Raw genomic sequence first — 15,501 nt, 5'->3', positions numbered from 1 at the left:
GCAGACTATAACAGATCCCATCTTAAAAAAAAATCAGGAAAAATAAAAGTCAAAGTCTTGATGCTTCTAGTATCAGGAAAGGAACCCAACTCAGTTTCCCCAGTACCACCTTAAATGACCCTTTATGACAGAAGAAGAAAGGTTTGTGGGGACAAACATCTCAGTTCTTTGATTTCCTTACTGTGTCCGAGAAAGGAGCCCCCCCCCCAGTTCAATCTCCACCACAGGTAGGACAGAATCTAGGGACTGTGCTGTGGAGCCCAGAAGTTTCCTTTCAGGCACGGGTGCCATCTGTCAGGTGAATACACTATTGCTTCTCAGACTGGTTTTTCCACTCTGTACTTGAGACTCACACTGGAACCTGGCTCACCTGCTGGGCGGGGAAGGGATGAGCAGAGGCAGCGCTGGGCAGTCATATCACAGTCATGTAACCAGTGGGGACAATGACACTTGGTGGGAGGCTGTGGATCTAGCAAATGAGAATTCCCACTGGGTGGCACGGAGCCTGCTCTGACTTCCCACACACACGTAATTATAGTTCATATGTCTTATGACAAATTGCAACCTCCATTTGGAAACTTCCACAGAGCAAATTAGAGTGAACTTCTCATAGCTCACTACTGCTACGGCACACGTGTGGTTGACTTTGAAGGTAACCTGGCTGTATTTTTGTCTCTATAGGGCCGTGGTTCTCAACTTTCCTAATGCTGCCACCCTTTAATACTGTTCATCATGTTGTGGGGACCCTCAACCATAAAATTATTTCTGTTGCTACTTCATAACTATAATTTTGCTACTGCCATGGAATTAGAACCACTGCTATAGGGGAATTTCAACATTGAACTATTTTACATGATTTAAACACATATTTTGCTAAGCCAGTTTGACAGTCTGAATGTGGCTATGTCCTAAAACCCTGAAGACTAAATCAAGCAATTTTTGGGACATGTTAAATAGCTAGTAATTTACTAAATGCTTTGAGTCCATTTACTAAGACATTTTGTTTGAAATGCAGTGCTTCTAATAAAATCTCAGACCCAGAGTTTAATCTTTTAAAAATAGAATCTATTACATGAAGAAAAGGCTCAGTGAGGTCAATTTGAGGTCACTGTTCATTAGCCTGGAGTGAAAGAGTCATTGAGATTACTTGTGGGCAAAAATCAGACTTGGGGTTTAGGGGTTTAAAAGATGGTAGCAGGCATTGGGGCAGCGAAAGACTGCCAGAGTCCAGTCTTTCCTGGAGAAGACATGATTTGTCATCCCAAGACACAGGAAGGCGATTGGGTCCTGGGAGTCTATCCCTTTAGATTCAGCACAGTACCTCTCGCAGCACATGATCTTAGAGGGTCCTGTATAGAACAGAGGCGAGCAATCATGAAAAAAAAGATCTGTGTCCTACGAGCCACCCACGACGATCCTCCGGCTGATGGCGCCTGGCAGGGTGTAGATGAAGAGGACCAGGAAGACGATGAGGATGATCAGGATGAAGGCAATGATGATGTACTTCTTGTAGTTCTTCCAGATGAGGTGGTACAGGCACTTGAAGGGGCTCACGAACCACGAGAAGGAGGTGTCTGGGCGGCTAGGGAAGGAATCAGGGAAGGGGGTCATGGTCAATATCCAGGAGTCTCAAACTCCCAGGAATCACTTCTGTCTTTCTGGGGACCCCTAGGAGGGGTCTGAGAGTAGTGGGGGGCAGGGGAATATTCTGCTGAGAGCAACAGAAGTGGGACCTTTCACTAAGTAGTCTGTAGTGACTCTTGCATGGTGTTGTTAAAAGGTGCTCTGATTAGAACCAGAGCCCGTTAGAACCCACCCTGAAGCCCACACCTCCCATCCCTCCATCTGTCCTGTGACCAGATCAAGCCCACCTTCTGCATGTCTTGATGGTCCATGAGGAGCACTTGCCCTAAATTCCTGCCTCACCTTGACTGACCCTCTTTCTGAGCACAGCATATTTGGCTTCTCTTCCTCTAACTACTTTATGAGTCTCTGTGCTATGTCTCCTAAATAAGTGAGAAAGCTGCTGTCAGTCAGAGTCTAGGCCTCACGTTTCTTTTGTGCCCTCCAAAGTATTTTTTTAAATTTTTATTTATTTTTTAATTGAAAGGATTTTTCGTACAATATATTGTGATCACAGTTTTCCCTCCCCCAACCCCTCCCAGATCCTCGTCACCTCCACACCCACCCAACTCCATGTCCTTTCTTCCTCTCTACTTAGAAAACAAACAGAAAAAACAAACAGAAACACAAAAAACAAAAAAGTCAACCCAAACCCGGAATCAAAACCAACCAACCAACAAAGAAGTAAGGCACAGAAAGACACAAAACATCCGTAAAAACACAAAATTAGAATCTGTAATATACAAGACAAAAAAATGCCTGAGTATAGCAATATGAAAGAAAAAGTCCACAAAATGAGCTCATTTTGTGTTGCCCAACTACTGCTGGGCATGGGCCTGCCCTCGGGTGTGGTTTATCTACCCAGTGAGACTCCAGTGGAGAAAACCACTTTTTCTTTTGCAAACAGATGTCAATTGTAGAGAGTTTCTTGGTCAGGCTTGGGAGCCTGCGTCCACTTTTCTCTCTCAGCCCTGGACCCTGTGTGGACCCTGTGTATGTGTCTCTGTGAGCAAAGTGTTTTAGACAGATGTTTTAATAAACAACTTTGAGTTAGCGAGTAAGTGCTGTTATGTTCCTGACACTATGAGAGGCACCAGATGGGTGTAGAACAACATCAGGCACCGGGGTCTGGGGTGATAGGACAAATGTGCATGATTCTGAAAGGCATTTTATATGCATATTTCATGAACATTCAGTTCTTAATAGCTATGTAACCAAGAATCAGGTACAATAAAGTACCATCATTTTTAAAATAATTCTGATTCTGGCTATTTTTAAAGAGTAATGACACATGAAAAAGAAAATGTTCTGATTGTATCAAAAAAACCAAAACAAAGCAAAACAGAAAATGACAAAATTAAGTTGATTATCTGATTGTGGGTGGTGACCAAGTTGACGATGGGCACTGAGCCCATGGAATACTATGCCCTCCTCAAAAATATTAATTAGAACTATGACATTGAAGGAAAACTTTTCAAAAAAAAGATGTGAAAATGTTAAGTCAATCATCTGACAATCAATCAATCTATCTCCAGAGCATGTTACAGAAGGACTTGCTCCATCTGCAGCCTGTGATCTTTGGGGCACTTTTCAGTTATAGAAACCGTACACTACACAGGTTGTATGGCACTATTGCCTGACCCCCGACTCCTGAGTTCTGTGTGCAGGAACAGGAAAGTCCGGGCCCCATGTTTCCAACTGCAGGCCAGCCATACTCACTTGGGCTTGGCCAAGGGCTCGGGCTCCTTCCGGGCTTTCCCAACAGGGTTTTTCTCGGCTTCTTCTGCTGTGACCAGGTGGAATTCAGCTTCAACCTTGCCCTGCATAAGACAGAAAGTGCAGTTTCTGGGGCAAACCCAGCATTGTCAAAGTGCTATTGTATTACAAGGAAGTATTTTGACTAGTCTGTTGGTTCATTTTGAGAACTGTTTTCTGGTCCTGGGAGAAACCATCTCGTGAGGAATCATAAAATCCCCAGGGTGAGTCTGGAGAGAGAACTCAGTGGGAAGAGTGCTTGTTGCGAAAGCATGAAGACTCAAGTTCAGACCCTTATCACCCATATAAAAGACAGAGGTGTCAGTGTGTGTCTGTAACCCCAGAAGTCAGGAGGCAGAGTCAAGCAGATGTCAGGGGCCCACTGGTGAGCCCATGGAGGTGAAATGGTAAGTTTCAGGCTGAGTGAAGAAACCTTGCCTCAGTAATACAACAACAACAACAACAACAACAACAACAACAATAATGTGAAGAAGGGTGAGTGAAGATATCACAACATCACCTTGTTCTCTACACACGTATGCCAGGCACACACACCTGTGTACACTTGTGCACACACTGGCATTAAACATACACAATCACCACACAGAGGCCCATAACGATGCTACTGATGAGTTTTGTGTATGGAAAGGGTTCCACATGTACAGACACACACAGATATATAGACACAGACAACCCACGTGGGCCATTGCCATCATTGATATAGGAATAAATAAGACTAATGATAGAAACGGAATACCCACTAGAGAGGGAGCTAATGACTCATGGGGTAGCCCTCTTTCTATCAGCTACTTTCTTTCCATCAGTCCTTGGGAAGGAATTAGTGGATGTGACCTTGAGTTTTCAGAATAGCTTCCCAGCTCCCCATCAGTGTGTGTGTGTGTGTGTGTGTGTGTGTGTGTATGTGTGTGTGTGTGTTCATTAATGATATCAGAACTAGCCTTTCTTTTTAGAACTACCTCCCTCCCACTCCTCTATGGCAAACATAGACTTAGAAGTGATGAGTGTCAGGTGATTCAAGCATTATGCCAAAATTATTGGAAATTATGTAAATCCTGGACTGGCAAACTACAGTGCAAAAAATCAAGTCATTCTTCCTTGTTCAATTATTCATTCACCGCATGACAGATCCTCTCTAAGCTACTGCCAGTCCAGGCTCTGGGGACTCTAATCCGCTGGAATAGATTTTCTCTCCTCCTGCCTCCTTGGATTTCGTGCCCTGAGATCCAAGGTGATGTGACAGGGAGGGGACAGTAGAGATCACAAGAGATAAAAGCATCATAGATGCATTTTAACAAATGCAATCAATGTCGTAGTGGCTCTCTGGGGGTCACATGATTACAGATTACATGAGTGTCTGGTTTATTTCTTATTCCACTCAATCATGTCCCATAGTTTACAAATGTCCCTTGAATACAGGAATATGTGTGTAGTCTCTCATTCCCAATAATAAATTATGGCAGTCAACATGCTCAGAGAATATTTAGAAACTGGAAAATATGTAATATATAGCTTCTTTAGTTTAAAGTCATACTTCCACACAATTATCATAATAATAATATTAATACTGAAATTCAAATTGCAGTTGTACTACTCATCTCTGGCTCTATTTCTACCATCTCTTGGTCTATCTAGAAAAACAAGTAAAATACCTATTTTTTGTAGATAGAGATCTGAAGCTAAAGGTCAAATCATGTTTCCAAGGAAATACAGATATAGTAAGCTGTCCAACCAGAATATGAATCCTGGTCTATAAGACACAAAGTCTCATGGTATTTCCATACTAACAAACTGCCCGACAACCTATTCATTAATTTGTTTAATCCTGGATTAGGTTTAAGCATCATTCTCAGGTGATTCCCTGACATCTTCATAACTACCTCCTAAAGGCGCTTGTCTCCCTGGTTCCTCATCTGTCAGTTGTTCTAGAGTGATCTGGCCATAATATCTTGGATGTGCTAAAAGTAGATTTAAAGCTCCAGGGAGCTCCTTAAGACTTAATGATTGGAAGGAATCTAAGAAACCAGTTTAAAATCCATGGCCAATAGAGCAGTCTTTCTTCCAGGGCCCTTTCAGGGGTGGCTTAGCCTCTGCTGAGTAGTTTTTTGTTTACTCAGAACTTCATAGAGTTGCTCCCATTTGATAGTCAGTTTGAGAGATGCTAACAAATTGCCAAGTTCTGTAGTTCTTGAAACAGAGTATGTATCAACAGGGAACAGTCGGGTTGAGAGTAAAAGGACCGTAGCCGCTTCTTTATATTCTACGGCATAATGATGGTGATGATGTGATTATGATAATGATGATAGCTCACCTACAGATCTCTGCAGCCTGAATAGTGTTTCATACACTTATGGTCCGTTTAAAGTACCCAGGAAAGTAGATAGCATTTCCGTGTCTGAGTTGCAGCCCAAGACACCAAGGTTTGGAGAGCCTTGCTAATCTCTGTTACAAAATTATGCTGTGAGTCCTGAGGTTCTTGTATCAAGTCCCATTATTTTGCCACTTCTGGTGTTCAGGTGACCCCTTGCTGAGGAGGACAGAATGCTTGGGCTAACTTTGGCATGGCTGCCTGAATGAGCAGAGATGTAAGGTCAACTTATATCCAAGTTATGAATTCAAATCTCAAGGCTGTCGTCATTCATTCTCTGGTTCAAAAGCCTGGTTCAACCCAAAGCCTCATTAAATGTCCTACGATTCAGATATTTTATTTACATATATTTGCTTATCTACTTATTGAGAGACAGAAAGTATGTGTGGCATGCACATATGCATGTGTGTGTGCGTGTGTGTGTGTGTGTGTGTGTGTGGTGTGTGTGTGTGTGTGTATATGTGTGTGTATGTACATGTGTGTCAGGCAGAGGACAACTTGCAGGCGTCAGTTCTCTTCTCTAACCCATAGGGAAATTGTACCCACTTCCTCAGGCTTGGCAGCAAGCACCTTTACCCACCAAGTCACCTTTAATAACAATGAATAACTGTGATTTTTCTGAAAGGTTTTTAAAGGGATTTACAATCGTTGCTATAACTCTGGCATTAATATTTGACCCCAATTTATGGCCTGGATAGCTTGAGGATTGCATAGAATAGCAAAGCTCAGTATGGACAATAGTTGAATGACTATAATCTATTGATCTGCGTTGAAACAGTGTGACTTTGAGTGAGTGGCCTGGCCAGTTTAAGACTCACTCTCCTAAAGATGCTCTTAATATAAACACCCCAACCCCAGCATAAGACATGCCTAGATAAGTCTCACAGGCCCAGAGTATAACAGGAAGATTATACAAAGAAGGCTGAGCACATAAATTCTGACCTTGGCATAGAAGTCGTTAGTTATTATTATGAAGAGCCTTGCTTACTCTGGCCTCAGGAAGGCAACGGGGGAAGGTGTGACTGTCACATTCTGATAAACTCCGCTCCTCACCGCCTATCTCTGCACCCAGAGGGCTTCACTTCCCACTCCATCATCAATATTCAGCCTCACACCAAACAGAGGTCTTAAGCTAATAATATCCTGCAAATGCAATTTAAAACCAGGGCTAGAACAACAAAAACAAAAACACGGGCAGTTTGAGAGACTACCCATTAACCTCATGACATCTGGGGATGGGGGTGGGGTGGAGGAAAGACAAGGAAAGGTCCCTGAAGAGACTGTGTGGGTGCTGTAACACAGTTACTGCTTGTGAGCTTCAGATTTCAGCACACTGGGAGTGGCTATCAGGTACACAGAGAAGGGATCACATTCAGAATGGACATCGTTTTGGGTTTTCTTTTAACCAGTAATGATTGCTCATTAAAATGCAACCTCATTGGTATTAAAAGAGTGATTTGCAAACGTTCATGGTAGACTGTGCATTGATAAAATACTTTAAGGAAAAATATGGATAGAGAGTTACAGTTTGGATCTAAAATGTCCCTACAGGCTTGTGTTTTGAATACCTGTTCCCTAAATGGTTGTGTTATTTTTTTGAGGACGGTGTCACCCTCAAAAGGTGATATCTGGACAGTTGAAAGTCGGTCCCTAGAGAAGGTGATCAAGCCCTATCAGCCTCAGTCTCTGTTTTCTGGTCCACCATGAGAGGAATGACCTTTGCCACACACTTCTGCCACCACTTCCCTGCTATGGTGGACTGAAGCCACAGAACCTGTGAGCCAAAATTAATCTTCCTTCTTAAGTTGTTTCTGTCACAGCTATATGACAGTGGTGGATTCATTCACACACACACACACACACACACAAGTGTGTGTGTATGCATTGTATATACCCATGTTCTCAATCTAGGAATTTCATTTCTGAGTACCTGAATACCTGAATTAAAGAATAATTCAGACCCCAGAAAAGGCCTTTGTACTGAACACAAACATTCTTGAACCAACTGTCAAGGCACCTCAGACTCTTCTTGGATTTTGTCTATAGGTCTGAAGTCAGGTACTTTTGTTAGAAGATGGTATCTAGAAGATAGAATCCAAGCACTAGAAGTCTTATTTGTTAATAGGAGATTCTGATGTTAGATTCTTTCAGAGGATACAATTAGATGATGCATTTTTCCAAAAATTTCATTAGTCTGTAGTGACACAGTCAAATATAAATCAAGGAGGAAAAGTTTCATCCTAATTCCTAAAATAACTCTTGATTCTAATCATTGGTAATTAGTAGATATGATTTTATTTATTCCATTGTTTTGGGGGTGGGAAAGTAGAGTGATCATAAATTTGCTTTATGAAGGGAAACTCTTAGATGTATGCTAACTAATAAATGGAGATGGGAGGGGGGAGGGAGAGGGGGAAAGGGAGGGGGAGGGGAGGAGAGGGGGAGGGGGAAAGGGAGAGGGAGAGCATGGAGTGACAAGATCCTTGGTGGTTATAAAAACCAGTAGGTGAGAGGTGTTGCATCAGAGAGAACTTCTGTTGCCAGTGTTACCCGACAGTGACCTGCTCTTGCAGAGGAGAAAATGTAGCTTTGCATGAACAGATCTTACTTATGCCAACCTAACAAACCCAGTAACTCAGTATCATCTACAGCAGGGCCACTGGTTCTCTGGGAAGTAAACAGTACCCTGTATCAAATATACTGACTTTCCAATAAGCTGCAATGTGGTGACTTGCATCCAACTCTACTCAGAGAAAATGCACTGAACAGAGATGAAGAAAAGCAACCTGGTAATTCAGGCCTAGTCTCACCAAAGAGATACACTCTGGTGTGTCTGTGAGAGAGTGTTTCCACTAAAGCCTAACTAGGAGAGAAGCATTGGATCTGAGAGGCTCCACACCATGCAGTCCTGGACTGCATAAGGAATGCGAGAGGTTAGCGTGTAGACTCCTCTCTCTTTCTGCTCCATGACTGTGAATATAGTGTGACCAGCTCCTGCTGCCACGCCTTCTATGCCATGACAGGATGCATCCCTTAATCCCCAAGTCAAAATAAAACTTTCGTTCTTTAAGTCGCTATTGCCTGGTAAATGCTGTCACAGCAAAGGGGATGTGACATCCAGGAAACATGGAAAAGAACCTGTGCCTCAGCCATAGCTTTCTCGAGATGATATGCATGTGAGGGTGTGTGGGGCTCTCCCCAGCCTTGACACTTTTCACATTTCCTGTGGGCAACCTCAAAAACAGCCTTTATGCACAAACGCTATCCTCCGGTCTTAAAGAGTCAGAATCCACTACATGTGTCACGATCCATGAGCTAAGCAGCCTCCTCAGCCACGCTGGGAACACAGAGATACCAAGAACTCACCCTCCTCATCGCTGAGCCTGTAGCTCTTAGCCACAGAGAATGGAGAGAGCTTCTCCCGAGACCTTAAGTACAGCTGCCTCCTTTTTAATTTAGGGCATGACAGCCCTAGGACCTAACCTTGGATTGATGTTAATTTGTGGGATTTTCCTGTAGAAGAAACTCTCTGGCCTCCATATCGTACGTGAGTGATTTATTTGAAGATGGCGTTTAAGATAACTTTTAAGTGGGTGAAGAAGTATATAATGCAGGGTGCAGTGTGTGCACCTGCCCTTCAGCTCTGCCAAGGGCACGCACCCTGAGTGATCCCCGCAGCCAGCTTCCAGTGACTCCAAGGACGGCAACACAGCACACCAGGAGCTGTGCGAATCCAAGTGTCTAAATTATACAGCTTGGACTTCTGATGAGCAGCTTTAAAAATAAGTCTGGCAGGTGGTGGAGACTGGAAACAAATCCTCTCTCCCCTGCCAGTGACTGGGGCTCAAAAACACTGAACATTCCAACACTTTGTGGATGGTGTATACTCTTGAGAAAACATCCCTTTGGGGAGCCCCCACTCTGTAGCCCAGGATAATCTGCAGCTTACAATGTAGCCCATGTTAGTTCCTGACTGGGAGCAGTCCTCCTGCCTCAGCTTCCCAAGTGCTGGGAGAGCAGGCTGAGCCATCATTTCCAACACTATGAATAATTTCAAAGAATGAGAGGACCCGTGTAGAGTTAGAATTTGAGCCTGTGCCATGAAAACACCTCAGGGGGTAGGGGTGGGGGTGGGGTGGGGGTGGGGTGGGGGTGGGGTGGGGGGAGGCACATAGTTCAGCCTTTGCACCTTAAAGACTTGGAAGCTGAGACTCAAGAGACAGAAGGTGACCCAAGAGTGGCCCAGGTTTTCCTTTCCATGTTCGATGATCTACTTTCCTGTCCCACTAGGAGAAAAGGGCTGGAGGCTTGGTTTCCTGGGAATGGATGTTGGTTTGTTACAGAGTAGAGAGGACAAGGGGAAGCTGGGGCCAAGTTACTTCTACAGCCTCAGTGGGACTTTCAGGATCTGACAGGGACACGGTGTGAGTGAAGAATAAAGTCAGCTCACATTCTCCCTTTTTAAGATGCGTAAGGGGAAATACAGGTTTAAAAAGACTTAATTCTTTCTCTTGGTAACATAGGAAGAAGACTAGGCACAGTACCCAATATGACTGAAGGGTCATGAGTTCAAGGCCAGCCTGGTCTACATAGATCCATAGACCTTGTCTACAACAAACAAAGCATTGTGTAAACAGGATTCTCCTCTCTTTCTTTCTCTTGGAGCATTTCCTTTAGAAGTGCTTTCTCTTCTCTTTGAGATGTATATAAACACCTTTGAAAATTAAGTCAGCTTCATCCTTTATAATGTGCAGGCCTGTCTTTGTCAAAGGCTTAGGAACTGCTTTTCCACAAAGCAAACATCAAGAAAGTTAGCATCCTAGCCTGGGGCTGTATCACAATGTGCAAGTCCAACTACCTGGGAGGCTGAGGCTGGAGGACAGGAAGGCCAGTGTGGACAAGATTGGGGAGACTAGAGACCTTGTGTATGTATAAATAAATGAGAGAAAGAGGCAAGGGGTAAGGGGGAATCTAAATAAATCTACTGCTACTTCTGAGGGGGAGGGGCCTAACTCTGGCATGAACCTCATTCCAAGTCATAGAATGTCTCTTGTCATAAAGATTCAACAAGTATCCCCTAGCCCCAACCTCTCCCGTCCTTCACTACAAATGGATTCTCTTAACTCAGTTAATCACTACAATCACTTGAACTAGTTATCTTTTACCTGGAAACTAGTTATGGAGTGGGTTGTGACTGCTTGTCTTGGTAATGACGGGGTGGGGGTGGGGGTTGTTTCTGTCTTTGTGACCTCTCGCTTGTGGTGTATGTCACATCCTTGGTTAACTATTACTTAGCAACCGTGTTGACTAGTTTTATGTTAACTTGACATACAACCTAGAAGCATTTTGGAAGAGGGAACATGAATAGAAAATACCCCTACCAGATTGGCCTGTGGGCAAGCCTATGTTTTATTTTTTTGGTTATTGATGTGGGAGGGCCTACATCTCTGTGGGTGGTGCCACTCTCTGGGCTGGTGGTTCTGGCGCAATAAGAAAGCAGGGTGAGCAAGCCAGTAAACAGCAGTCCACCATGACTTCTGCTCTAGTTCCTGCCTTCAGGTTCCTGCACTGAGTTCCTGCCATGGCTTCCCTCAGTGAGGGATTTATACGATGTAAGGTGAAATAAATCTTTTCTACCCAAAACTGCTTTTGGTCATGTTTTGTTTTTTTGTTTTGTTAGTTTTCTGTTTTTGTTTCTTACAGCAATAGAAATCCTAAGACAGTCATCAATCTCTATTTCCTTTGTGGACAGGTTTTTCTGGTTCAAGGATAGATTTTGTTTTGCCAGATATCATCTTAGCCCTCAATGGAGAAGATGGCTAATAAGCTCAAGACCGGGCTGGGTAGAACCAGGCTGAATGTGCCTTCATTTCCATGGGCTTCTCCCAGAAAGAGAAGTACTGTACAGGGGCTAAGACCAAGGAACTTAGGTATGCACAGCTTGGGTTTAAATCATGTCTTTTCTTGATCAGCCATGTTAAACTATATAATGACTGCTCTGTGGAAAAAAAATATAAAATGTGTATATTGTATATATGGTCATATGTATGTATGTATATATGTATGTATAATGGAGCTTTAGAAATCGAATGAATTCATAACCACTGAGTCTTTGGTGCTATGGGAAACACTGGAGCCCACACAGTGACACTAAACAGAAACTAATGATTCAGAGCGCCATCACTTGTCAGTCCTGTCACTTGGGCACAACAGAGACTCTAAGCCAGGCAGAATGTGAGAAAGTCAACTGGCCAAAGAGAAGCTTGGGTTCTTCATGGGTAAAGCATGCCGGCGTGGGAAAAGAAGCAGCAGGCTAGCCCTGCGGTTACTTGGAGAGATGATACCCTTGACCACACATGATGGTTTGAGGCTGCTTTTTTGCAGAGGCTGTGGTTTGATTTTCAAAGACTGGGGCTGCGGAGGTCAGAGACAGCAATGGAGACTCCACAGTCACATGAGATCCTCCAGTGTCAGTTCGCATATTCAGCCCTTCACAACCTGTGCCTGGCACAATCAGTTGTGACTGCCAGCACGTGTCCTTGCCACACGTCTATGGCAGATCACACTCTACTGTGTGAGAGGCTCTATTTCTTCTTCCTGACCCCCTCTGTCTTCTTCACCCATTAGGAGTGGACATCATTGCTTATAGACTCAGATATTTAGCTCTTCCAGGTGGCAGAAGGAGGCAGAAGTGTAGGATGGTGAGACTAATTACCATGCCACAGCACATGAATTCTGGCATTCACTGAATACTCACCGTGTTCCAGACACAGATCTGGCGCCCTTTCGATGTCACAACAGCCTCAGGAGGTACTCACGTTTACTTCCTCTGGTTCTGCAGGTAAGGGCCCTGAGACTGAGGCATGAAGCTGCCTGCAATTGCATAGTGGGTTAATAATGGAGCCAGGCTCTGCACAAGAGTTGGCTTTGAACCCACTCTTTTAACTCCCTTGTAGCCAATTAGCATCCGTTTCTCTTCCCTTCAGTCTCGGTCAACCACCAAGCTATTTTCCTGGATTGCTTATTTGCACGTTTTGTGTAGGTAAAATCGGCGATCACACGGTCTCTGTTCCTGGCTTCTTTCTCTTGGCATAATGTTTTCAAGGTCTGTCTGTGCTCAGTACTCTACTTCTTTCCATGGCTGGAGAATAATCTCCACTTGAGCACGTGTGTCCTTATTCATTTATTCACTCATCGGCTGATGGATGCCAGGGTGTTTCCACTTTTAGGCCGTTATGATGAACACTGTTATGATATTTCACAACTCCATTTCTCAGAGTTTGCTGGGACCCTCTATGCTGCTGGATCCAATAGACACGCCCACATAATGTATCAGGCACAGGCTCCATGGGTCAGGCACCGCTGCCATCCTTTCAGAGCATGGCATAGGAATGACGTAAGAATGACCTCACCTGGGATCTTGCTGTTGGAAGTGTAGGCTCCTGGGCTTCCCCATATACTGAATAAAGATCTTCCATTCAGCAGCTTCCTAGGGAATTCTTACATACATTGTACATTAAACTTCATTGATGGGACTCAGTGACACTCAATGGTTTAGCCTAAGTTCCATGTGCAAGGTTCTGACTTGAAAGCATGTATTTAGATTCATAAAGCAATTTTCTTACCTTGGGATTGGGCTGGCTTGAATGACAAATGTTCCCCACAGGCTCTGGTGTTTGAGAACTTTGGACCAGCTGGTGATATGGTTTAGGGAGATGGTACAGCCTTGATGAGGAAGTATGTCAGTAGGGGTGAGCGTTGAGAGTATATAGCTCTGCTGCACTTGTAGTTCACTCTCTGTTTCACATTTGTGGTTGAAGATGTGATCTCTTGGCTTCCTGCTCCAGTTGCCATGACTATCGCTTGCTGCTGAGCTTACCCCATGGTGGACTCCTCTCCCTCTGGAACTGTAAGCCAGAAGACACCCTTTCCTCTACAGGTTGCTTTCGGTCATGGCGTTTTAACCCAGCAGCAGAACAGTAACTGATACCAAGAAGATCCCACTGGCCCTTTAAGAGTTCCCTCTCTTGGTTTCTGTGTTAGCCTGTTTCCTTTCATCTTCTCCATCTTTGCCTGCTCCTTCTTAGCCACTCTGTCTAGGATTGATTCTTTCCAGCTATTGTCTTACCTCCTGTGTCCCAGTCCAGAACCAGCATAGAATTAGAGTGCAGTTAGCCCTCAGCAAGTCCTTCGGGGACCTGGAAGACCTTGGATGGCTGGTACCTCAGGTTTCTCACCAATATTATCAGGTCATAGGAAACTAAACTAAGAATGGAAGAAAGAAGAAAACTTTCCAGAAAATACAAGAAGAGCAGATACCAGGGCATCAGACCAGCAGCTTCCAGGGGTTTTCTTGCCTCACATCCACTGAATCCAGGGCAGAGAAAGTCTAGCGGGAGAGAGTCCTGCTGTCTGCCACAGCACCTTGGTACAACCTGCTTGGCCAATCCCTCCATCCCTACAGAAGTGCAATGGGGTGGAGAGTTCAAAGAATGTTTAAAAGAAACATCCTATCCAGTATCTTTGAAAGATCAGGAACTCCAGTCATGCATGGTCCAGGATAAACCACTACAGAGCAAACTTGCAATGCAGAAGAAAGAGAAAATGTCTCTACCAGCTATCACCCTCTTCAGGAAGTTGCGAAAGGATGGACTGACTTTAAAATTGGGTCCTGTGCTCAGAGGTTTAAGGAAGGAGGGTATTATACTCAGACTGTGCATTAGCCACGATTTTATGCATAATTTCAAGAAAAGTTTAAAAAATTAATGCCAGGGGCATGAGTTCAGATGAAATGAGGGAAAATTGCCCCAACAGAGATAGCTTATAAATCAAGTAGGCTGAAATATAAAAGGATTATTAATGCATTCATAAAGCTTTAGGACGTCTAGCTTTGAGGGCTCTGAAAAGTCACCTCAAAGCACTTAACTTGAAGCTTACAAAATGACTCACACACAGAGAGAGAGAGAGCACAATGTCCCCAATGGTCCCCAGCTCACCACCTACAGCTGTCACTTACCGTGAGCTCTTTGCTCTTTGCAAAAGGCCACCAGCCACGCACGCGCTTTTGCTGGAATATGGAGATCTTGTTCTCCTGGACTGCATTTTCAAACTTGGACAGATCGCAGGCTTTCGCGGACTTGGCTGCCCGAGGGAAGCTGTTAAGGTTCATTTCCAGGGAGCCTGTGAGGAGAGGCCCCTAACAGTTATGGAGGGCTTTCCAGTCTCCGTGGATCAGCACAGACTCATAGATGCACTTGCCAGTCACCCGCTCGGTGTTACACTGCGTGTGAGATGTGTCTGCTCTATGAGCAGGTATAAATGGGATGAAGACATGTGTTGCCATAAAGAATTAATAACATGGCGGCAGGTGGAAGGCAGGGCAGAGTGCTATGTGAAGCTTGGGATACTATTACTACTGGGCACCTTCCCGACTCTCTGTGTGGTTCCCTGTGTCTGCATGATGAGGCCTCAGGTTTGTTGTCCTTCAGTACCGATCTCCCCATGGGAGGCCCCCATTCACCATCTTGCACCCAGGGTCAAAGTCTTTCCCCCTTCGCATCTATTCTTAGAACAGAAGTGAGCCTTCTGGTTAATGGCAATGTCACTTCAGGTTAAGATACTGTCATAAAGGAGTGGTGTAGCTCACATCAAAAACTTTCCTATTAAAGGTAAAATTCTAGTGCATGTACATCAGATATATATATATATATATATATATATATATATATATATATATA

At 44.1% G+C, this 15,501-nt stretch overlaps 1 protein-coding gene across 1 annotated transcript in view; it reads right to left on the bottom strand.

The window, feature by feature from the left end:
- Positions 1 to 1,395: 1,395 nt before the first annotated feature.
- Fer1l6 (fer-1 like family member 6) overlaps positions 1,396 to 15,501 on the bottom strand; it is a 150,627-nt gene continuing 136,521 nt past the window's right edge. Inside the window, exons 40-42 of the mRNA XM_021182769.2 lie at positions 14,781 to 14,944; positions 3,343 to 3,443; positions 1,396 to 1,582 (exon numbers count right to left, since the gene is read on the bottom strand). Of these exons, the coding sequence (XP_021038428.2) occupies positions 1,396 to 1,582; positions 3,343 to 3,443; positions 14,781 to 14,944 (452 nt within the window). The remainder of the gene's footprint in view (positions 1,583 to 3,342; positions 3,444 to 14,780; positions 14,945 to 15,501) is intronic.

This window comes from Mus caroli, chromosome 15 (assembly GCF_900094665.2).
Source record: "Mus caroli chromosome 15, CAROLI_EIJ_v1.1, whole genome shotgun sequence".
NCBI lineage: Eukaryota > Metazoa > Chordata > Mammalia > Rodentia > Muridae > Mus > Mus caroli.
This window is presented reverse-complemented; position numbering and strand designations above follow the sequence as displayed.